The following is a 25,949-nucleotide window of genomic DNA, read 5'->3' on the forward strand; positions in this document are numbered from 1 at the left end:
TACCTGTCCAACCTGCGCAGCCATTAATCGGAGCGAAGAGACAGCGTGATGGGCCAGGCCCGTCACACTCGGTCGACTCTCCAACAGCTGCTCCTCCCCTGAAGAGAGTGAGAGTGAGCGAGATAGAGATCCAGACGTCGGAAACGATTGAAACACTGGAGAAGAAGGAGAGGGACCAGAGTGAGCTGTGTGCCAAACTTCAGGAGTACAGGACCATAGCTCGGGAGAGAGACGAATGGAAAAAGAAATTCGAAGATCTGCAGGTGGCCTACAAGGAGGATGAGATAAAGCACCTGAAGGAGCTGTATATGGCGAAGGTGAGCCAAGTGTCACCGGAAATCCTGGCGAGCATGAGGTCCTCGGAGGGATCTAACGACACACGCCCCAGGACAACCGCGCAGGAGCTGTGCGCATCGAGAGGACCTGAGGTTCTGGATTTGCATGCATCAAAGGGGCACGAGGCTCCTCAGCAGACACGACCGTCTGCTTCGAGTCAGAGGTTCACGATACCAGACCCTTCTGACACCTATCTAGCTCCTCAATTTCAGGAATCATTTAACCAAGTGGCCAGAGCCGCGATGGATGAGATCAACAGAGGCACTGAACGGACACTGGCTAGGATCGTTCCTTCCCAGCGTCGTGATCATTCATCAGATGGCTCTGAGCGGGCAACCCGCACGATAGCGTGCTCTGCGCCTGGTGGAGTCTTCAAGAAGTCTCGCGTGGTAGATATCAGGAAGAACCTGATGACACGTCATCAGTTCACGCAAGTGCCAGCCGAGCATCCTCGAGCCTGCTTGAACGACATGAGCTGGAACCCCGCCACGAGCGACCAAGTGATTCCCCCAGGGAGTCGCCATTTGATCATTGGAGACAGTCTGGTGAGAGATCTGAATGAGATCTCCGTCTATGGCCAGACTACCACTCTGTCCTTTGGAGGAGCCTCAGTGGCTCAAGTGATCAAAATGATGGAGTTCCAGGGCGAGGATCGTCTGGATACATTGATAATAATGCTGGGGACTAATGACGTCTCGAGAGCCCCCGTAACCCCAGAAAACAAGTGGGAACCTCTGTTGGTGTGTCTGTTGAATGAATTGAAGGAAAAGTATAGACCCAGGCTCGTGATCCTGTGTACGATACCGCCAAATCCTTTGGTGGGTACTACAGCTGCGGATTTTATGAATGGCAACGTAACGCGGTGGAATGAAATGACCCGCAATCTGGTGAGGAACAATCCTGGCGAGTTGCGACTCCTGGATCTTGAAAACATGCTACGTATGACTGATCACATCGAGCTCACCAGAGATGGAGTGCACTTCAATAGCCAACGAGGGAGACATTGGATCAACGATGTGTTTCAAACGCAGTTGAGAGAAGTGGAGCAAGAATTAAGGGCGACCGGTTCTTTGGCTCGGACCAATTCGACCGGAGGGAGTAGAGTAAGGGCAACCGTGCCCGAATCCCTCGCCAACCGCCTAGGGCCCTTGGCAACGGAGACGGTTGGAGCCGTAACCGTCGCTCCGAGCTCAAATGTGAGAGACAGGCTGGGGACTGCCCCTCCTCCCAGGCCGCAATCGATTGGAAGCCGACTCGGCAGATCGGTGGAACAGAGTAATAGAAACAACTCCCAGACCGCGTCTAGGAGGAATGATTCGCCTGCCACGACGAATCCTGCTTCGACGGCAGGATCGTCGACAAGCACCGTGCCAGCGGAGGGAATTGAATCCGGCAGCAGGTTGCTTTGGAATAGTTCAGATCCTAGCCATTGGGGTCAGTATAAGACGGACATGTCGGCGAAGTTGAACATGAATACCCTGACGTGTCGGGAAGATGTGATGAGAATAACTGGCGGTGAAAGTCCCACAGTGTCGCGACTTTATCGGATACCGGGCGTGGATTGGCTGCTAGCAGAGCAGGAGAAATTCAGCTCCTCGACCTCACTCCGACATGCGGACTTGGATGGATTGCCTCATGACAACACCTTTGGACCTCTAAACACCCGGTCGCTCACCGACGTTCGAGATAGGGCACGGGAAAGGACACCACCAGTGCGCAAAGGCAAGTTTCAGACGGAGAACAAACCCAGCAACAAGCATCACAATATGTTTAGACAATTCTCTAAGCCACCCGGTCAGACGCCGGGCGAGTATTCTAGGGATTATCCCCGAACCACAACAGTGTTTGGAGACGACAAGAGATATGGGAATCTGAAGGCCCCAGTAGGTGATGGCCTTTTTGCAGCGTATGATCCCTTGGACATGAAGGCTGCCAAGTATCTGGTTGTGGCCGGCTCCGATTATCTCTATACACCCCATTCTCTATTCTGGCCTGATGTGATTTTCTTAACGGCGCCTAAGCTGGACTGGGGACAGGCGATAGGCATGATGATAAGTGTACGGAGAGTGGTCAGCATGGAGCCGCAGGTGATAGTGGTTGCAGGCGCGAATGATCATCTACAAAGCAGAGGCCTATTGTCACGTCTGACGGATGGATCGATCCCGAGTAACGAAGTTATAGGGGAAGCGATCATGACACTGCTCTCGGCGATGGCCGAGGTAGAGGCAGCAGCAAGACAACGGTTCACCATGAATGTGGTGAAGGTGATCTTTGTATTGTCACCAGGCTACGCTGCGTTGCCTGAACCCCTTCAATTTGTGTACACGATGGTCACGACGATAGCGGAGGGGATATATAACGTGATAATTCCTGCCCCAAACAGAGTGGTGGACCCGGACAATTATTATCCGCACCGATCTGAGCTCCCCGCTGTTTGGTCTGACATCTCGAATGCCATACAGGGACTCAGAGATTGTAGCACAACTCGGTTGGTGCTAGACGAAGTTCTGGGGTTGGAGCTGTCCAACTTCGCAAGATTATTGAAGCTAAGACCAGGGGTAGGTGACGATCATCTGTTAGTACAACAGGTGGCTGATGATCTCTGGTTCAGGCAGATGGATCATAAAGAGAACGAGCAGGGAAGGATGATCAGGAAGAACATGACGTCAGCAGAAGAGGACCTCATGGCAATGGCTTTGCGTACGAAGCCACACAACAACATATGGTTGTATCTGTCACCGAGGCTGTGCACCTTGGGTGAAGACGCGTTTGAGCATGCGCCGGCAATAATTAAAGAGATACACGCGTATTTGAAGAGTCTACTTGATGCCCGGGAGTTGGCTGGAGGCAAGATGTTGAAGCTGATGCAAGACGTGAATACGATGTCGCTGGACAAGTTCCAAGCGGACGTGCTGGCCACGAAAGCACAGTACGAACGATCGGATGCTATCTTGGGCGGAATGGGAGTGGGATGGACGCCATCTTTCCTATCGACGTGCTACCCGAGGGCATCTAGGAACCTGATCGCAAGTTTTGTCAAAGACATCAGGAAGTTGTCGATTGGCCTGGTGTTAGCCTTATACGTGACATTTGGTCATGAAAACTTTGTGAAAGGACCGGCAAACCTCTTTACCCAAGCGTTGGCCGATTTGAGGTTGGATGGACTCTTGACCCTGATTGCCATGACCTATGGTCGGCTGGGAGACTTGCTTGTGCTATTGCGTTACCCTGAACAACTGCAGGGACCCAGTCGTGAGTTCAATGCACAGTTGGAAACCGCCTCGCTCAGGAAGATGAAAGACTGGAGGACTCTCCTACTTCAATACCTCCTGCAACAGAACAGAAGCGTAACAGGAGAGGACAAAGTGGCGACGAACGCAAGCGAGTGCAAACAGTATTGTGGCATGCCCTTATTAACAGACTTAGCTGTTATGATGCGGATTGATCCGTTGGCTCTGGTCCACGGACTAAGGGAATTCGTCACAGTGGTTTATGGACCGGTGATGTCCTTTGCGTTCCCGGATGTACAAGTTAAAGCGTACAGGAATTCAGTGTTGTACGTCAACCTGGTCTCAGTAGTGGATTGTTCAGTGCTGAATTGGGTAGAGCAGAGTGAACTGAGAAAGCTGGCTAGCGATGATAGGCTGTTCGGAAGAATAGCAGAGCCAGGTTGGGTGTTGATGGATTTCAACAACCACTTCAAATGCCGAATGGGTCGTGAGGATCTGTCCCACATCCAGTTCAACCCAAAACTCTGGAATCTGAGACCAGTGGTGAAAGATACAGGAGAGGCTGTGGGAGTACCTCAATTGCCGGGAGCCTATGCCCATGCAAAAGAGAATCAGCAGACATGGCTTCCTGGGTCCAGGCCGCTGCCGGACCAATGCCATCGATATCCACCGATAAGGAGGATGTTGTTGGGAGTCACATCTCCCATCATTGCCCCTCGTATCGGAGCGGCTCGTGACGCGGAGAAGAGAATGCAGAAGTGGAGTGGAGGGATGGAGCCGCGCTTCATCAGCTGGAACGTCGCTGCCGCGCACACGTTCGACTTCTCATTTCCTGATGCCTGGAGCAGGAAGAAGATCAAAGCACTACCCTCCAGGAGACCAGAGGTCTCGGCTGAAACGTGGAATGAAGTGTATTCTTCCGCGGACGACTTATCAAGACTGAAGTGGTCAGGAGAAGCGAAGGTGGTGATGCTGGAGGTGGCAAGTGAGAGCAGAGGTGGCTCATATGTAACGATAGAGGACCTGGCCCCACATGGTGAGGAGTTAGTAGAGTTCCTGGTCGATGATGAGTTGTTTTATCATGCAGGAGACATGGCCGTACCGGCTCGGCCGGATTCGGGCGCAGACGCACGACAAGGACCCTCGGGACCTAGGCCGAAACCTGATGCGGACGACGATGAATTGATGGATCAGGACGATAACGATGAAGGGACCGGAAGCAAGACGGAGAAATCGGGAGAGACCGATCTAGGAGCGTTGGAAAGGGACTTGCTAGAGTACCGGTTCAGCGAAGATGACGATGGGGAAGTCGATGGGAGTCTATTGTTGATGGCACCATCGTCCTTCATGTCTCCTACAAAGGAGGCGTCAGCCGATCTATCTCCGATAGACCCAATAAGCCAGGCTAGAGAGTGCCGAAGCAGGGATCCACAGAAGCTGCTTTATGAATCGCCAAGGAGGAGGAAAATCGAAGAGTCTATGAAGATATCGTTCCTCAGCACATTACCAGAAGAAGAATGGGAAAGATATCAAATGGAGTTGGAAGGCAAGACAGGAGCAATCTGGAGTCGAGTAAACTTCATGGAGAAATCTTGGGACGTGATAAGGCGATATGGGACGCAGTCCATAATGAAGGTGGGATTGAACCAACCCATCATGCGTGAGGTCCTGGAGAAAATAGTGAGCTCCATGGAGTCGGATGTGCTGACCGAGTCAGTAACAGAAGACAGTGCCGATGATCAGCATGTTGCAAAGAAATTACCTGTCAGACGAGCCAGGAAAGGGCTGAAGCGACTAAAAGGGAAGACAGGAAGTCGAGCCATGAACCCGAAAGTGGTGAAGTCAAGAGCCAACGCAGTGGTGACCTCTTTAGCGAGCGCAGGTCGCTCAGGCGAGAGCGGGCAGGGAGATACTACAACGCTGACAGGGGGAGAAAAAGAGAATCTGATACCCCCTATGCTCTTGGCAGGTCTGACCGTGACCGCCACAAGGTCGAAGAAGACGGCGCGAACCCTGGCAGACACCAAGTTAGAAATGGAAGTAATCAGTCAATGTGGATCTGGAGGACTTGAAGATTACAGGCCCTCGCGAATCAACATGGCCAAGTTGAAACTGGAAGGACAACTCGACGTGGTCGAGTACAGTCGAATAACTGTGCCGGAATCGGTCCACATGGGGGATCCGGCAGGGGGTTATGTGGAAATGTTGAAAGCGAGGAACTCCGCGAGAGGGCACCTGATGGCTTGGAACGAGAAGCGAGCCATGCAAGAATACTTGAAGGGGCTTACGGAGAACTCCAACTTCAATCAAAAAGAATATGGGACAGTAATGTCATCAGAAGCGAACGAAATTGGATTAGAAAAGTTGCTAGAGATTTCTTGGAGGGCGGCCCTCCAGAAATACTTTGATGAGACGATGAATGCACCTGCGACTGTAGCAGCATACCTGGCTCATCCTTGCGTGAGAACTGATCTGCAAGTACGACTGGCTTGGTGCTTGATGGGCATCAAAAGGGCGGAGTATGAAGCCAGCAACGACTCGAAATCACGAGAACAGGAGCTAGAATTGATGGAAGCTTTACGAACATTGATCTCAAAAGACGATTCAGCGATAGCATGGGCTAAACGGAAGGATGCCCTTTGCTTTGTCAGGTTTGTGGTGGATCGCATCCCCACTCCTGTGTTGGGAGAATGTATAAAGATCATTCGGGAAAAGGGAGTTGATTGCGAAAGGAACTTCCTTAGGGCACTCCTAGAGCTATATCAGGACATGCCATTGACCGTGCCAAACAAGGAGTCGAATGATATGGAAAGCTATCGCAAGTTGGAAGAAGTGAGAAGATACTCCAACAAAGAATTGAAAGTGAGTCGAGACTTGATTGAAGCGGTCAGAGGACAAAAAGAGTTTGCAACCCTAGGGAGACTGAAGTCGTTCCAATACGTGTCTGGCATACCAGGGATGGCGTATAATCCCTTCGTGAACGAAGAAGCCAGGGAAGCATACTTCGACTACGAGCAAGTCACAGTGCTCAACTTCTGGGTTGAACGAATTAAGGAGATCGGAATGCTGATGGTGGAACAACCCAAGCTGGGAATTATTTTGGAGGAACGAGTAGTCGAACCCTCGATTCCCGAGCTAAAAGGGCAAGTGAGTTTTGATTGTGGTTCTTGGGACGGTCCCTTGAAAACCAGTCTAGTGGTGATGTGGGAACTCATGAAGCCTTCCTGGTGTCCCCATCCTAACGCAGGCTTAATCTGGGACATGACCGCGGATGTCATATTGGAAAGGGATGATGATGCGAGTTTACATGATCTGGCCATGATACATCACCTGCTAAGCATGAGATTGATGAAGAAGAAGAGCAACCCGTCCACGGAGCTGTCCGAGGAAGGTACGTCGAGTGATTGGTTGGAGCAAGGCACATGCTTGGCTCAACACAGTGGGATGGAAGGACATGTTTGTAACGTGGGACACTGCCTGATTACGCTGAGCGAGCAGCATCGACAACTGGCACGATTGTATGGAAGATTAAGCATGTCAGATAAGAGTGCCATGGAATTGGTCGCAGACTGCCATGGGGTGACGGACGTAAACCTGATCACAGCCTTGGGATTTTGTAGCATGACGAGTTCGATAGAATCGCTCGAGCGCTTGGAGCGTGCCCATGAGCTAGTGGCGTCCCTCAGCGTGGAGATATTCCCTGGAGCATTACAGACAGAGCAAAAGATTGGAGGCTGGCGAGAAGCCCTAGAGAATGAAATGAATCTGAGGGATAGTGAAGCCTATCACAGACCTACTGGTTCAAAATATATGGTGGGTTCAAGCTCCGCGCCATACTGCAATAGCAAGTATCCTACGCACATGGTGGTGATGGATGCGAGGACGCAACAGGTGTTGGTTGACCAGCTTTTCTCTGTGCCAAAATGCGTGAGGTTGGCCAGAATGTCAGAGAGGTCATATGACTTGTTGGCAAAGATCTTTCGGGCAGTCCCGAAGAGATCCGAAGGCGAGTTGCAAGACGTTGTGGGTGAAGAGTTCATGATACTGAACGAAGGCAACGTGAGTGAGTTCCAGAAGCAGAAAGCGAGTGGAGCGTTACCCACTGAATTCCCCACCATAGAAGAGAAAGACGATCTACATAGAATCCTGATGGAAGTGGAACCGTTGCTGGGAGCCTCAGGGTATCGAACCCGAAGGAACATAGTGAGAACCCACGGGGAATATCCTTGCCACTGCTTAGCGCAGACGTTGTGGTACCCCAAACGTGGGAACCTGATCCTAATTTGGGACGTGGAGGAGTTGTACTCCACGGGGTTGCCCGATCAGAATCAACCAGTGTCAATCGTGGTGGTTAGCGCCATGCTAGCAGTGAGATGGTTGGAGGCTTATGCGGACACAAATGAGCAGGAGACGGCCGTGCCGACTCCTGAACAGCTGAGCAACGTGAAAATGAGTAGTGAATTGGATCTTTTCAGAACCACTTGCAAGGTTCTGAGAATACCTAAAGCCATTGAAAGAATATGGTCAAGGCAAAGATTGATGCCTTGGTTCCGTGCAGTGATGACATCTTGGATGTATGAACGCGCGAAGCGTCACATGTCAAGGAACACGGAAGCCTATCAATCTTTCCAGCTAGATATAGGACCAGGAGCCTATAAGAGAGCATTCTTGACGCACAGAAACGCGGTCACCACAGCGGTGAAGCGAGTAGCTGGAGCGCCTTGTGTTACTGAAGATGAAAAGAAAGAGGTCTTAAGAGCTGACCTAGAACGAAACGTGAGCCTGTGTCTTCACAACAGCTTTTGCAGGAACCGGGAGCAGAAGGTGAATGTGGACTTACTACCTTGTTGCAAACCGAGGCTGTTGGAGCAGGAGGGTTGGGGCACGGCCCGCAACTCTCTGGACATGTTAGAGAAAGTTCTGGAAGACAGTGACGCTGAACATCAGGATGGAGAAATGATGGAATGAAGATGACGGAGGAAGAGAAGAGAAGGAGGAAAAACTTGATTGTCTTTGTGTGTAAAAACTTGAACAAATCAACCAAGTTTTGATTATTGAACTTGTGAAACTTTTTGTTTGATTTAGTTTGGTCAGACCAAACTTTGAAAATTGTTGCAATTGTTAAAATTGTTGAAATTGTTGATTTTAGTTACTACTATCTATGTATGTATATAAGGAGCATAGGTGAGTATATTTACCTATTTATTCCCGACTGAAGTTTTTAACCTGTGTAAGACACAAATTCACTGTGTGGCGACATGGTAAGTTTGAGTAAACTCGCTCGAGAAGGGTGGGTAACTCAATAACTTTCCTAGCCACAGAGTTTCTTAGTTTTAATATGGAAAGGACCGCATAAATGACTGATTATACTTGGTGAGTGAAGTAAAGTTAATTTTAACGGGTGCGTGGCCGTGCCACGTCCCACTTTTTAATCAGAAGCGAAAAGAAGTTTTATGGCGAGATGACGTAAGTAGTCAGAAAGGAAATTTTATCTAGGACACTCCTCATGGTGCAACTTTTGTGAAAATGTTGAAAGGCAGTGAGATGTAGTACGATGCCATTTGTGAACACGTAGTGAGTTGAGGTGGAGTAGATAAATTTTATTTTCTTATGCGATTTGTAAGATTGGTTACAGAAAACTGGATACCTACTTGACGATAACCCGGTGTTGTGCGATCAATAGGGACATTGATGGAGACTTGTCCGGGGAGTATGTGCCATTCCGCCGGATGACACAGTATAACCTTCCCGCGACGAAAAAAAAAGTGACTAAAGGCCTTACGAACAGAAAAGTGTTGCGACGGAGGGTCAGAATGTTCTGGAATTTTTATTTTTAAAATTTCGATTTGAAGGAGAACATTTCTGAGAAATAGAAAAAAGACGGCCATTTTGAATAAAATAGAGAAAAATCAGAACGACGCCATATTTTGTGACGAACGGTTGTATCCGAGACGAGAAAATTACGGAGCCTCTTATCGTGGCAATAACACACGATAAGGACCTTAGTGACGGATATTTGTGGAGACGGAGGCTTCAGTGGGGGGAAGAGAAATACCACGGAACCCTCCCGGGACACGAAATATAGGAGATAAGAGTGTTGTCTCAAGAAAATCACGGGAGCGGAGGCTTGGTCCCCCAGAGACTGTTATATGTGAAGGGACTGTGTAAACTAGCCATAACAGTTGCTGTAATGTCCTAGATCTGAATTAAACACCGTTATTATTTAATATTTCAGAGCATGAGTAGATAGAGAAAGGAAAAGGTCAATCTATCTCCAATGGATTTAATATAAAACTGTCACACAAAAACATATAGAAATAGGTGGTTCGAGCCGTGTTTTTAATGACAATCACGTAGTCTGAGGATCCGAGACTCAGCTATGTGGTTGTGTTCGCATGCAAACGAAAGCTGATCAAAAGTCGTTTGACTGATGGCCTAAAAATAGTAACTTTTTACTTTGCCCTAGACAGACCAGAAAATCAACTGGCAAGGTCGAGACGGTGAAAAACGAGTGGAATTAAGGTAACTGACGCCTGCCAGTCGTCAATAGGTACTTTTTCTACGCTCCGTCGCTGTGTGATATTTGGGCGAATGTTACACACCTCTGACTCCTTTGTACAAACCTCTTCTACAGTTTGTAGGTGTTGACTGAGCTCCGAATGTTGCTCATTGACATGAATAATATTTAATTTTTGATAAAAAAAAGGATCAAAGACTATTTTTATTTGCATTCTTTTTGCGCAAAACATCTCAAACTTTCATAGAAAATTAGTGAAAAAGTTCTAAGGGTTTACCGATTTACTGTCGCTGAAAATTTTAATTCTGAAATATCTGTTCAACGCTTAAAAATTCTAACCCTTCTTCAAAATTTTGCTTAAAAATTCTAACCCTTCTTCAAAATTAAGGCGATAAGTTTTTACTCTCAGAAACTTTGATTTGGAGTAAAAATTTTCTCGGCTTTTGTTTCAATTTGAGAATATTCAATTAAAATTGTTGGAGTTTCGACCTTGAATAAAAACTGTAAAAATTTATCAGTTTTGCAAACTTGCGTCATTCTTATGCGTGGTTTGCTGAATGAATAAGAGATTTGAAGAAAAAAAATGGACAATGCGAGATTCACTTGCAACTCAAACTCCATGATTGTAACAAAAGCTTTATGATGAGTTGTATTTTTCCTGGGAATTGTTTCAATCATTTAGTTTTTCAAGTATCTTTTGGCCATGTTTTCTTAACTTGCTTTTTATCATTCGCCGTACTGTTACAGTTTAATGACATCATTTTATCATTTCAGTTTGGTTTGTAGCCAATATTCAGCTAAAAATTTAATCGATTACTTTGGTTTTCACAATCTGGAAAATGACTCGGACAAAACTGTATTTATAGTATTGGTAACAAAAAAGTTCAATAAAATTGAGGTCCATCTTGATGGTCAGCTAAAAGAAGAAACAAAACTGTTTATGTGTAACTATTGACAACAATCTGAAATATCAAGAACATATCAAACAGTTACTCTTGAAAATGGCACAGGGTATTAAAGCCCTATATACTGTCACAGGCTGCATACCCAACAAATTGAGAACCATGCTAATTAAGGCCCTGGTCTTAAGTCATCCACAAAATTCGGCGGTGATACTTGTGACAATAGGTCCAAACGTTATCATAACACTTGAAAAGCATCTTAGTTGGGCCGTCAAAGACTGCTTTTTCAAATGAAAATTTGATTTCTCTGCCGAACCTAAAGCGACTACTGGCATATTACTAATTAGCTTTCTACTTGACTATCCATTATTATTATATTGTAAGCAAATTATTTCTCAGCAGAAACTAGCTTTTCATAAGGGATTCGGATATGCGGGATTCGGAAACACGGTATTGTGCGGGATTCGGAAAAAATCTTAGCTTACAAATTTTGGAATTTTTTTCCATTCTCGAACTGAGAAGCTTTTCTTCATCAAGCTCTCTCACAGTTTGTAAAAACTGCTGATTACTTTGTTTGCATTTATTTATATGTTTAAATTAACAGAAAAAGTAATCAAATAGCAAATTAGCAAAAGTACAAAGAACTGAAGGTAGTTGAAAAACAACTTATGGTAAAGTGACTTATGGTAACGTATTTTGGAAAGAATTTAGGTTCATCTAATATAAGTACAATTTTATAATGCTAATATTTGTTACAAACTACACTAAAATTAAACATTGCCTGTTTTGTGTAAATTTTATAATTGTAACACACCAACAGAAAGTTCAGTGTTTGTTTGTTTTTAAGTCTTAAAGAACAAAAAAAATGGAAAAGGCGGGATTCAATTGCAACTCTTAAAATTGTTTTGATTGTAGAAAATTTTTTTATATGAATTGTAATTTTCATGGTAGTCGTTTCAATCATTCGGTGTTTCAATTGTCTTTGGCTATGTTTGTTTTACTTGCTTTTCATCTCTTGTCGTAATGTTTGTTGACAACTTTTTATCAATTCAGTTTGTAGCAAAAATTCAGCTAGAAATTCAATCTGAAAAACGACTCGGAAAAAACTGTATTTATAGTATGGGTTACAAAAAAAATCAAAAAAACTGAGGTCCATATTGATGGTCAGCGAAAAGAAGAAAAAAAAATTTTACGTGTAACTACTGATAACAATCTGAAATATCAAGAACATGTCAAACAGTTACTCTTTAAAATGGCATAGGGTATTAAAGCCCTTTATACAGTCACAGGCTGTATACCCAACAAAATGAGAACCATGCTAATCAAGGCACTGGCCTTAAGTCATCTACAAAATTCGGCGGTGATCCCTGAGACAATAGGTCAAAACGTTATCATAAGACTTGAAAAGCAACTTAGTTGGGCCGTCAAAGACTGCTTTTCAAATGAAAATTTGATTCCTTTGCGAAACCTAAAGCGATTACCGGCATATTACCAAATATATTTCTTCTTGACTAACTATTATCAGCATATTGTAAGCTAATTATTTCTCAACAGAAACTAGCTTTCAATTAGGGGATTCTGATATGCGGGACTCGGAAACGTGGTATAGTGCGGGATTCGGAAAAAAGTCTTAGCTTACCAAACTCGCAATGTTTCTCCATCCTCGAACTGAGAAGCTCTTCTGCATCAAACTCTCTCACAGTAAAAGACTTGATAAAAGTGTTATTAGGAAATAAATTTTGCTATAAAATAATTTTCCATTCAAATACGTAAGCGATATTGATTCTACGATAAGTTACAAACAAAATTTTCTTGAACAATTTAAGAAGGACCCAGTCCAAGTGATTTATGGCAAAGTATGTTGGAAAGGAACTAAGTTCATCTAACTTACTTACAATTTTGATAAACCTTATTATAAAATGCACTAAAATTGTAAACTGCCTCTTTTTGGGTCATTTGTATAAGTTTAATACACTAACGGGAAATTCAGTCTTCTTTCCTTATTTTAGAAGAAAAAAACTGGGCCATGCGGAATTCAATTGCAACTCAAAATTTTGAGTGTAAGAAAGCTTTGAGGTGAGTTGTAACTTTACTGGGAAAGGTTTCACTCATTTATATTTTGAAGTGTCTACTTGCTTTGTTTTCTTTACTTGCTTTTCAACTATTGTCGTACAGTTTGTTGACATCATTTTATCATTTTATTTTCAGCCAAAATTTGTTTGAATATTAAACCTAAAAAGCTTAACCAAAGTTTTGGCGCAGTACTCAAAGCTTTTTTTGCAAACTAAAACAAACATTACGAGGCCAAACTTTGCACTGGATATGCGCCCAATTTTGTGTCTGTATGTTCCTGGATTCCAGAGACTAATTTTTGAACATGTTATAAAATGTAAGTGGATTCCACCTGAAACATTTCTGTGGAATCCGCGTACAAAAACCTCTAACGTAAATTTTAACGACACATTTGTTTTGTCGCGGATTCCACAACAGGGGAATAATGCTAGTAGTTCTGGATTTCTCAACTGTATGCGAATTCCCCAAATGTAAGTGGTGTCCGCAAAATAATGCGGATTCCGCTTACAATTTGCGGATTCCGCCTGCAATTTGCGGATTCCACTTACAGTTGCGGATTCCAGGACAGCTTAAATTTACTAAACACTTATATTATCAATTGTTTGTGGGTTTTACAAACTGTTCCGGGTTCCGCAAACTTTATTGCGGATTCCACAAGTTTTCATGCGGATTCCGCAAAATTGCCTGTTTTTGGAGCGATTCCAAGCAATACAGTGACCTGTTGTTGACCTGTTCCGTATTCGCTTACAATGCAGAAAATGCACAGTTTTGCCTCGTAATAGTCTATCAATTTTTTCTTGTCATTAAAAAATTTGGTAAAAATTGATTTGGTGCAAAAGATATACGTCACTTGAAAAAAAGCCAATCGCATGTTTGAAGTTCAATTTAAACTTTATCTTGAACCCATTTGAGTTGGCGACACCAACGAATATGGAATTGAAGACGTTATTGCCCTTTTGTAATTTAGGTTTTTAATCACCTAGATCCAGGGTCTCCAGATCCACTGTTTTTATTGTGTGCTACCTCTTTGAGTTAAACCACTCCAAACAAACTTGTAAGTAGTTTCCGCAAAACAAGGCGGATTCCGCTTACATTTTGCGGATTCCGCTTACAATTTGCGGATTCCGCTTGCATTTTGCGGAATCCACTGACAATTTGGGGATTCCGCTTACAGTTTCCGGATTCCACTTACAGTTGCGGATTCCAGGACAACTTAAATTTACTAAACACTTATATTATCAATTGTTTGTGGGTTCCACAAACTGTTCCGGGTTCCGCAAACTTTATTGCGGATTCCACAAGTTTTATTGCGGATTCCGCAAAATTGCCTGTTTTTGGAGCGATTCCAAGCAATACAGTGTTTTAGCTATTTGTTTGTGGAATCCAAAACAACAAAAAAGATCAAAGACAAGTAAAAATGTTGTGGGTTCAGCGACAAATCTGATGTTGACCTGTTCCGTATTTGCTTACAATGCACAAAATGAACAGTTTGGCCTCGTTATGGTCTATCAATTTTTTCTTGTCATTAAAAAATTTGGTAAAATTGATTTGGTGCAAAAGATATATGTCACTTGAAAAAAAGCCAATCGCATGTTTGAAGTTCAAATTAAACTTTATCTTGAACCCATTTGAGTTGGCGACACCAACGAATGTGGAATTGAAGACCTTATTGCCCTTTTGTAATTTAGGTTTTTAATCACCTAGATCCAGGGTCTCCGGATCCACTGTTTTTATTGTGTGCTACCTCTTTGAGTTAAACCACTCCAAACAAACAAAGTTTTCAGTTTTCCAAAACTGAATCGTCAGTAGCTTCTTCAAAATAGCGCAAAAACTGCTGGGTGCATGTATGCAGTGTTTTTACCACGCGACTTTCGGAAAACGTTATTTTTAAAATCAAGTTTTGACCAGTTTATCTGTTATACAAAGCTACTGTTTGAATTAATAGTTGACGTTAATTAAAGACTTTTTTGGTTTTTTTGTCAGAAAAATCATGTAGACTTTAAGAAACCACCGGCTTTGAAAGTTGTGCATGCACTCAAATGACAACATATGAGAAAAACATTAATCTAATATAAAACCAAACATACTTTTCTGGTTTAGTTTGAAAGCTTACTTTTTCATTACTGAAGTTATGATTGCACGAGCGTCAATTTTGATGCATCATTCGGTAAAAAACAAAATCTATCATATTGTAAACTGAAGAACACTCCTGCGTTTCTTGTAGTATTTGGCTGATTTCTAGAGACAAATTAAATTATCACGATCTGAAACTTTTTTTTTCAAAACAAAAGTAAAAAGAAAAACGAAAGTAAACTCCTGAACAGATCCTCGACATACTTTGGGTAACAAAACTCGAACAATTCTAAGTCTGTTTTGCGATCAATTTCTCATCTAATGTTCGAGGCATGGCTAGACTCCTGACAGCTTATGAACAAAACGCGGGACAACTTGTTAACATCGATGAGTGGAGTCCCACTCGAAAAACTCGCAAGTGGCTTCTTTTATCGGGAGCGAGTGACCCCCCAAAAAATATCTACATATCGGCAAGAAGACCACGCGAAAAATCCAATATTAGATCAGGAAAATTTTTGCGTGGAATCAGTTCTGATTTATATCATATGGAGCACGCGGTCGGAGCCAATTTGAAAAACACTGTAAGGAATTTGGACATAACAAAAAAGGAAGCTACACAGTGCATCAGAAAATTCCTGACTTTCTGCTGGATGGAAAATCACAAACCGATGTTGTACTACACCGGACACGGCGAACAAGGAAGTGGCAATTGGTGTTTTGCAGATGGAACAATTGGAATTGAAGAGATTTTTGCTTGGCATATGGAAACTATGGAGTTCTCAACAATTTGCAGCGATGCATGCTACAGTGGAAAGTGGGTGGAGTTTTGCGCTTGGAAGAAAAAGCCAGGCTTCCATTGCCTCTCAGCTTGTGGTCCATATCAGACTGCTCTAGATACAGGTAAAGTTAGCTCCAAATGGGTTACGTGATGAACTGTTTTCGTTTTCTTTATTAAGCAATAACTTACTAAGCAAAACACAATAAGGTTCCCCGAGTTGAGATTTCCAGCCCAAGGTTAAGCAATTGAGCGGTTTGATTGTTTTTTTTTTTCAGACGATTACGCTCAAAGTCCTGTATTTGTGTTTTTTTTTTATTTTTGAGCGGTTTTTACTTGGACATTTTTGGGAGACAATTTTATGGACCCTTGAACATTTTAAAATGGATTTTGGCTTTTATTTTGTTTAAATGGTAGGTTAGAAATTCAGAATTTTATAGGACTGCTGTGTGCAGGGCTGGCAAAATGTAAGTTAAAAACAAAAATAACAAACTAACTGTAATTTATCGAAAAAAACATGATATTTTTGTTAAATTGTTAATTAAATTAACATATCAACAAGAGTTGAGTTTCTTGAACAGAAACGCCAAATTTCCGGCTTTCTCAACGCCGAGTTGAGCACGAAGCTTCCCATACGCCAGGAGAGATTTTTCGCTCTGTAGTTTGTCAAGTGAAACTGCAATTGGTTTGAAATTTTTTTTTTCATCCGTTCGGGATTCGCTACAATCGTTTCGGAACAAGCATGCAGTATAGTTGCGTTGTCTTTTTCTAAGAATTACTCATAGTTCTAAGAAATAGCTAACATCACTGTTAGAAATTATAAATAACATGCCAACCCTGACTGTGTGTGCCCTGCAACAATTCCAAATACAATCAGGACAAAATTTTCGGGATAGAATTTTGAGAAAACCGCTCAAGAGTTGAGCCATTTGGTCGTTTTTACATAGAATTGAGTAATTTTAACCATTTTTGAGCGGTTTGATTGTCCTCTGCTAGAATTTGAGCGGTTTTCGCGGTTTCAGCATAATCGTCAAAACTAGCTGAAGGCCAAACCTCGGCGTTTTTTGAGCGGAATCTCGACTGAGGTTATCATACTCGATAATAGATGCAATCGATTACTGGAATTAGTACTTTCAAAAATATATGGGCAGAAATAAATATGTTGCCGTAGCATCACTAGACTTTTCAAAGCTTTCTGCTCAATCGACCATTAGTTTATTAAAACTAGATTAACTAGTATGAGTTTCTCAGATTCGGCTATAGAGATGATTTAGCAACAGACAACAAAAAATAATGGTGAATAACACACATTCAGACTGAATCTCCTTGCATCGAGGCGTGCCTCAAAAGAGCTTTACGATCTTTAATTTTTCAATTATTCATATTTTATCCAAGCAAACTTTTTCCCAAAAACTGCAAACTAATACAGTAAGCAGAAGATACTTTAAATTTCTGCAATCACCATAACCTTTGCATCTGCAAGAATCTAGCATCTGCATCCAGCATCTGCAAGAAACTCGTCAAAATGTATCGCAATATTTTCGAAGACATTACCTGAAAATAAATGTGTACGGAAATGAGCTACATTTTTAGGGAGAAGCAATGCAGAAGTGATCATCGGAAACTCAATATATAACCAAATGGTAAACTTATTGTAAGAAAATCACAAGAAAATCTTCTAGGATTTATCATTGTTCTCCTAATAATCTTCCCGGCCAAACGAAAAAACATTTCGAGAAAAATGGTTTTCGCAACTAAATTTCGGCAATCAATATAAAACAAAATGGTGAACTTTTTGTAAGAAAATCACAAGAAAAGCTTCTAGGAGTTATCCTTGTTCTCCTAATTATCTTGCCGGCCAAACGAAAAAACTTTTCGAGAAAAATGGTTTTCGGAACTAAATTTCGGCAATCAATTATAAAACCATACTAATCGTGAACTGAATGTTTTTATTGAATTAGATAGTGAGCTGCCATCTACGCTACTCATCAATAGTCCTCAGCACAATATCAAACAGTTTGACAGCATAAATCAAACACAGCTTGGCTGGGCAATTAGGGCCTGCTGCAATAAAATTTCGATTTTTTTTTGTCTGAGCTGAAATTGAAACACTAAGTTCTACAAGTAGCAATGTTCCTCGATTGGAAAATTGTATGTCATCTAGGGCAATTAAGCACAATCTTCTACCAGCCTTACAAGAATCAAATAGGAAAACAGACAACATCACTGAAGACACACTGCCATACATTCCTCAAACATCACAAACACACTGCCAAACTGGTTTTCTAATCTCCTAACAACAAAAGAGAAGGTAAAAAAGTTGTGGTTGCAAAAATAAATGTTTTTTGTTTTTCAAAGTTGTTAATTGGTTAGAGGAAGAGGTTTCAAATAATTATTACCAGTCATAATTAGAGTATCTCTCTAATTGGTATCTCCATGTAAGCTTTTTGAAGTAACGTAAATTCGGCGGAAAGACCACCGTGCGCTATTGTTTCTTTCTACTTCTCCAGGAGGTGGGTAGTCGGAACATTTGACGACTTGCAGTTTAATTTTTTGACCTAATTTGAGATCTCTGCTGTTTTAAAAAAATTATCATCGAAAAGACTTTTTTGATATTTAGATTCTAATCTAAATTTAATGTCTGATATTTTTTGCGATCAAGTGTGGATCTAGTTTTTTTCAGCATCAAAAATTTGAAAAAAGAGGACAGACACTTAAGTTGAAGGACATAACTTTTATGATTTTCTCAAACATCAAAGAGACTTTTTGAGCATGAAATTAAAAAAAAAAACGACCAATTTTGCGCTTTTACATGGTGCATCCTTTCACCTTTAAAAGAAGTATCCTTTTGATTGGCGGACCTTTTTGATTGGTGAGGTTGCTCAAATTTTGAATCAACAAAATTTGAAAAACAAAAAAAAATTGTCTTCGGGCGAATTTTGGTGATTTAAGTACTTGCTTTAAAAAGTATCTCTGTTTTATGACACATTTTTAATTTTTAATATCCAAAAACTTTTTACTTTCAGGTGAGAAAATTTTCGTGCAACAATTTATTTGACCATTTCAGTAAATGGCGGTGAACTGACTCTTTGCATGACCGGAAATCATGACAAACTTCAATCTGGAAGACCACGTCGAACCCCGCTTTTCAGTGGCTGCGAAAGTCCTGCTGGAAAAATTGCTCCAGCGAAAAATAGTTCTGGAACAATTGCTACATCGAACAATAGTTCTGGAACAATTGCTCCAGCGAACAATAGTTCTGGAACAATTGCTACATCGAACAATAGTTCTGGAACAATTGCTCCACCGAACAATAGTTCTGGAACAATTGCTACAGCGAACAATGTGGTGGCAGTTCCAGTACCAAGTTACAATAAACGAAAATATATAGACGTTATTAAGGAAGCTCTCAATAGCGGTGACGGAAACAATGTTCTGATATCGCAGAGCATATTCAATGGAGTGTTTCAAGGAATTTTTGGCAAACATTCAATTTATGGTAACAGACGCACAATGACGATGAGTGGAGGATGTAAATACATACACGAAATCATAAAAAAACATTTTGCGCAAGGTTTCGCTATTTTATCCTGGCAAGCAGATGATAACCAATTTTACATGATGATGATTGAGATAAATTGGGAACAAAGAACTAGAGTTTTCAGAAATTTAGCTGAACTGGACTCGAACGTAGCAGGTAATATTACAAGTTGTATGTCTTACGGATCTGATTACAGAGTGGTGCTTACAACTGGCGACTCAACTTATAGTGGCACTCAAACAATTTTGACGGAGCGGCATTGGAATGAAGTTATCCAAAAAATAGAAGTTGAAAACAATGCGGGAAAAATGATTACTGCAATTTGTTATAATCGAGGCCAGCAGGAATACATGGTGGTGATGACATCATCATCTCGTGGACAAAAGAGCCGATGGTTTGAGAAGAACGACCACAACGGGAGAAACACTTGGCTCGAGGAGAATTGCAAGTCAAAGTACTATCCCACACTGGTATTTCAAAGTCCAGAGTTCCCAAATCATGTACTTCTTGTTATAAGTACGGATATTAATAGAAAGGGATATATTTTGATGACGAATTATCAGATCGCTTGATAAAATCGAATTTCAGCAGAGGAAAATTTCGTATAAACCACTTATGAAAAAGTTACCTCGTGATGTCTCTCTGTAAATAGTCATTACTTAAGTAGAAAATTGATTTAAATTGTTCTGCAAAACTAATAGACTATATGTTGGAAGAATAAACTAATAGCCCGGGTTGAACGAAAATACTAGTCATACAATTTTCATATATGGAAAAATGCTAATCATACACTTTTCATGCAATTGCATAAGTACAGAAAATTGCATGAAAGGTCTATGATTAGTATTTTTTCATATATGGAAATTGCATGACTAGCATTTTTCCATAAACCAAAAATATTGATTTTTTACATTTTAAATTCTCAAAATTTTTTTAGTTGTGTTTGTAGTCGAACACAAATGATATAAACCTTGGTTACTCAAACGTAGTAACCAAAGGTTTGGCCGTCTTGCATCAAAAATGCATTGGAAACAGCCGGAAACGTTTTATTTCTGCCTTATACAAATAATATAACAAAAGTAACGAACTTTTAAATTTTGGCAAAATATTTCAAAGATGATTATTTCTAAAATTTGAATTTTTAAATGACCAGACATTGATCAAGGCATACAAAAACAAGTCATATAAAAGAAAGAGGAGTTTTAAGCGTTTTTGACAAAAGTTATGAAGAAAAAAGGAAAAAAAATCCAATATTATTATATCCAGGACTACGTTATACATACAAAAAATTAATTTTTGCATGCAAAATTTTTTTTTCAAAAAAATTTTGTTTGAGTACGAAAACCAATTTGCGGTTGAAAAAAAAACAAACAAATTTTGGGGGCAATTTCAAAAATTTTTGTCGTCGCCGTCAAAAAAATGCTAGTCATAAATTTTCCATGTATGGAAATTGTATGATTAGCATTTTTTTGACAAAAAATTTTTCTTTTTTTTTCAGTACGATTCACCGAATTTTATGCCAAAACAAGAGAAAAGTTGTTCGAAAATTCAATAACACGATTTTAGCAAAATGTTTGAAATTTGTATGACTAGTATTTTTTCATAGACTTAGTTTATGGAATTATATGATTAGCATTTTGGTCTATGGAGGTCAACCCGGGAGACTATATTAAATCACAAAGCATTTGAGTATCACGAACCGAGGTTGTGGTTTTTCGTCCCGGTAGTTACGAATAAAATGTGATTTTTCATGATTTTCGCGATCAAGATTAGAAAATTCCACACTCTCGCAACCGACCTTAAATTTTCCAGACTACCCAGAGCAATGAAGAAAAACAGGGACCAGGCCGGTCCAAGTAAAATTGAACGCAGCCGGTGCAACCGACAAAATAAATCGCGACAGGTGCAACCAAAATTAGGTCAACAGCCACCGGTGTCACCAACGCAAAATGAAAAAAATCTAAGATATCAATTTTCAATTTTTTTTATCTTATCCACCTTTTGAAGCATAACACCGAAAATGCTTATCTTACAATTCCATACACCGAAAATGCTTGTCATACAATTCCATACATCAAACGAAGGTATGTAAAAATGCTAATCAAACAACTTTCATACAATTTCAAAAAAGCATTTCAAAAGATTCGAACTAGATTCTGCGGCTACTTGAACCAAATAAAAACAGTCTGGGGATGGAAAAAAAATATTTTTTTTTTGGGAAAAAATGGTTTTCATACAACTTCCGTAATGAAAATTGAATGATTTAGCAACTTTTTGATGGAATTGTTGCATTTTATCTACGGAATTGTACAAAATTGTATGATAGGCATTTTTCATATATGAAAATTGTAGGACAAGCTATTTTGGTCAACCCGATGTTTGATTATACTTTTGAGCAAATTTCGCAGTTCGTTTTAACGATTTTTGCAGACTTAAACGGAGAAAATTTTTTCAAAAACTTTCGTTGAAATTTTCAATGTTCAAGTCTCAAAGTGCAATTTCATTTTCGGAAGAATCGAAAATGAAATCTTGCTTGCTAAGAGCAACAAGGACCTAGATTATCTAAATTGTCTCAACTTTTTTTAATGAAATCACTAGTTGTTTTCAAAAAACTTAGAATTATAATAAATCAGGGGGAATTACAGCACAGTAACACGGGTATAAAAATAAGTTTGGCAGTTACTTCTAGATCCGTTTTACTGAAATTTTTCTGCCCAGAATTTATAGTTATTCAAAAATAGATGGAAAAGAGTCAATGAATGCAGGTAAACAGAAAAAAAATAGGGACTTCCTTTTGAAAAAATCTCAACGTTCGAACTTAAGATTAGATTTTCTTAAGAAAACTGTTTGCTGGAAAATTCGATGATTATATTCTAACTTCGAAACCAGGAGTCGATCAGGTTTGTCGTGGCCTGTAAACTTTTGATGTTTGAAAGTGGAGTTTGCCTTGCTTTTAAAAAAAATAAATGAACTGAATAAATGGAATCAAAACTCAAACCGCTGAAAAATTAATTGAGTCTGAACAAATTTTAAGGTTTATTACTAAAAAAAAATTTCTGACCTTTATAACAGTCGGAATCAAGTTCATCGACCCTTTAAAGCAACAAGAAAAAATGATGAAATTTTAAAGAAAGTTTAGTCATTTTAGTCGTTATGAAAAAATTGATGATTTGAGTGACTAAGTTTGCATGGTTTCTGAATCTAATTTTAAACTTGTTAGTGAAGCTGAAGCTTGGCTGAAGATGGTGTTAAGTGTTACATGCTCAAAACTTTTATAGATTTACAATCTTTTTTCGTAGATTTTGATTCTGTAGTTTAAGTTTTGAACTTAAACTATGGGTCTCAGTTTTTTTTAATCAAGTGTCTTAAATTTTAGGGTCCTACCGTTTTTTCCAGACGATGAATCGGGTGTGAGTCTTGGGTTTCCTGAGAAATGTTGAAAAAAAATTTCGTGAAAAACACTCAAATTTTTCATAAAAAAACTAAAACTGTTGTTTAATTATTGGGTTTGTGTTAGTTCCTTGACTGGTGTGAGTCTTTAGTGTATTGCCTGGTAAGATAGAGAGAAATTTTGAGTTTAGCAATTGATTTAGTTAGAAAAGATTTGGTTATACGCATGAAAGAAACCCGCACCGAGCGCTCATGGACTCTAATCAATTATAATGGATTCTCGAGACAAAAATAATCCATTATAATCTATCAAAATTTTAAAATTCAGACCACGAAATTGATTATATTGCCATTATTATCTTTATTTTTGAAAAAAATATATATATATATAGCATAATCTATCATGATCCAAATTTTTTGGCACTGAAATTGATTAGTTTTGCCATGATAAACTACTTTAATTGATTGTTTTGGATTCCATTTTGTTTTTGAAACTAAACTCGATTATTTTTGCAGAAGTTTTGCAAATTTTGCAAGAAATTTGCAGAATGTATGCCATGTGTTTTATTTACGCCATGTCTCAACGTCACGCACTCAATATTTTTTACCTTCCCCCAACTAGAGAGGGGGTAAAAGGGGGATCAGTAACCCACCGCTCACAAATTCTACCAATAAACAATCTCCCCATGTTCAACCATAAGGCACAATTAAGTAATTCGTCCCCCCTCCCTAACACCGTCCAAACAATACCCCGGTCTCCCTGCGAAAAAAAAGAAGAACTAAGATGAATTAAGAAAGAAGAGACGGAACAATATTCAATTTTTAATGTGAAGTGTAATACGTAGCAACTGCACTAAACAGGAAATGAGATAACCTTTGAATTTCGGAGAAAAAAATAGATGGCCTCAAAGTTCTCTGAAGTTGTAGAACAATTAATGATGGATACTTTTAAATTAAAATTAAACCAATTTGAGAAAACTGGATCAATAGGTAAATTTTTATTTCGCTGGGAAATCTGGTAATTAATTTCCATTTTCGAAATTAGAAGTCGATAACATTATTTGTGAATTTTACATAAAATGGGTTGTATTGGCATAAAAAATATTTTGATTATAATCCATTTTTAATTGATTATATTTGATTATAATGGATTATACGAACGCTGGATTATTTTGACGATGGATTATCTTGATTATATTTATACGCCTGAGTCAGATTGATGCATGAGAACAATAGAAAATTTGTTGAGTTGTTTGATGACTGAAATTATTTGATAGGCAGTTGAGTATAATCTCAGATTGCAGAGAGTTCCACTGCCCCCTTAAATTATGAAAGGTAAATTTTTTATTATATTTTTTTCTGACTGCTAAGTTTACACAAGTAAATTGAAACATGACCAAAAAGGAAACTTCTTAACTTGTTTTGTCTAATTCAATTGATATTTATGTTAATTTAGTCTAAGATTTTTTATTCTGAGCAATTTTTTTCAGAAAACCACTCTTTTTTTTGTGATTCGATTAAAAAAATAACTGAAAGTTGATGAGTCACTGTCAGTTAGAGAACTGTTTACGACTGAGTTTTTGAGATGATTAACCATAAGGAAAGTTCATCATCTGAACTTAAGCTAGAAATTTTTTGAACTAAAGGAGGCAAACAGATAAGTGCATTCCAATTGATAGTTGCCCCCTATCTCGTACCTCATTCAAAGATTTTACCCGGGTTGAAATCCATAGAAGAAAAATGCTTATCATAAGGTTTCATATATGAAGTCTATGGAAAAAAATGCTTATCATACAAAATTCATGCAAAATTTAAAAGGTGTTTTAAAAAATTTTAATGAATATTTTTGGTTTCATTGCTTCTTTGCCTCTTTTGAAGCTTTCTGGTCATTAAAAAAATTATTTAAAAATTTTGATGATAAATGTTTATCATACAGTTTTCATGTAAGAAAATTAATAGAAAATAATTTTTTCATAGAGAAGGTAAACTTTTCAAAAATCACAAAAAAACGTGTCTAGGTAACTTTCAAAAGATTTAAATGATAATATCTAAGATAGAGTGCATTTTGACAATCAAAAACTTAATTTTAATTTCGGTCAAAAAATGCTTATCATAAAGTTTTCATATATGAAAATTCTATGATATGCATTTTATCATAAGCAAAAACACAAACTTGAGTAAAAACATTTTTAATCCCTTTTTTGGTTGCAAACTTGTTTTTGTGCTCAAATCTAAATTTTGCGAAAAAAAAGTTTTGCATGCAAAATTTGACTTTTTGTGTTTATAGCAGATTCCAGAGAGAATTTTTCACCAAAAAAATTCCAAAAAGATCAAAAAAGTGTTTCATTTGGTAGAATAAAAAAAATTGTAAAAAATACAGGCCTTTTTTCTCAACCACCAAAAATTTCAAACCAAAAGTAATCTAGCCAAAAATAAAATGTTTCATTTTTGGTATATACTTCCATATGAAAATACTAAATCAACAAATGCCGTTTATCTGCGTGGTAGCTGCCAGTTACACTCTGGGTTTTTTTGTGACAAAAAAGTCCGTGGTGAGTGTTTCGGATGAAACAAAACTTCAAAACCATTTTTTTTGTGTTTTCATTCATGGAAAAAATGAATGTCATACAATTTCATGGTATGAAAAAATTGCTGATCATGCTATTGTCATACAATTTTGGGGATAAAAATGCTTTTTTTCAAAATTTCACATTATGGAAAAATGCTTTCTTTGCTATTTTTCATACATTTACTTTTACTCTATGAATTTGTATGAAAAAGTACGATAAATTGTTTTAAAAAAAACTTCACAAGCTTAAAAAACCTCACAAGCTTCCTTGTTTTTTTCAGATATTTTCCAAAATAGTTTGGTTAGTTTGAAATGTATAACTTAAGGTTTAGTGCAAAGTTTCGGTTGCACTTGATTCTGGAAGGAAACGGAAGTCTGGGTCCCATAGCTTGTGTCTGTCGTAGTTGTTTCTGTGATCGAGCCAAGTCTTGTATTTAACATGAAACTTCATCAATTTCATCTACAAATAGGAATAGAAAAAGCTACAAGAGCACATGAAATAAAATGAATAAAAGTAAACATCCAAAAACCAGTTCATAAATT

General features: G+C 39.6%; 3 protein-coding genes across 3 annotated transcripts in view; 1 reads left to right on the plus strand and 2 right to left on the minus strand.

The window, feature by feature from the left end:
- Nucleotides 1-25,949, minus strand: part of LOC134854121 (hypoxia up-regulated protein 1-like) — a 506,694-nt gene that overhangs the window by 462,042 nt on the left and 18,703 nt on the right. The window lies entirely within an intron of this gene.
- LOC134854713 (uncharacterized) overlaps nucleotides 1-25,949 on the minus strand; it is an 84,526-nt gene that overhangs the window by 28,378 nt on the left and 30,199 nt on the right. The gene's annotated exons all lie outside the window — the stretch shown is intronic.
- Nucleotides 15,198-20,019, plus strand: LOC134854340 (uncharacterized). Its single transcript, XM_063870560.1, has 2 exons — nucleotides 15,198-16,031; nucleotides 18,974-20,019. Exons 1-2 carry the CDS (start codon nucleotides 15,464-15,466, stop codon nucleotides 20,017-20,019), a joined length of 1,614 nt encoding a protein of 537 aa, XP_063726630.1. The 5' UTR covers nucleotides 15,198-15,463.

Source organism: Symsagittifera roscoffensis, chromosome 9 (assembly GCF_963678635.1).
Source record: "Symsagittifera roscoffensis chromosome 9, txSymRosc1.1, whole genome shotgun sequence".
Lineage (NCBI taxonomy): Eukaryota > Metazoa > Xenacoelomorpha > Acoela > Convolutidae > Symsagittifera > Symsagittifera roscoffensis.

Excerpts from the sequence above, each read along its gene's own strand:
- LOC134854340 (XM_063870560.1), top strand. The coding sequence starts at position 15,464 with ATGGCTAGACTCCTGACAGCTTATGAACAAAACGCGGGACAACTTGTT. Across the intron at positions 16,032-18,973 it reads TCAGACTGCTCTAGATACAG|TAAATGGCGGTGAACTGACT; the intron begins GTAAAGTTAGCT and ends TGACCATTTCAG.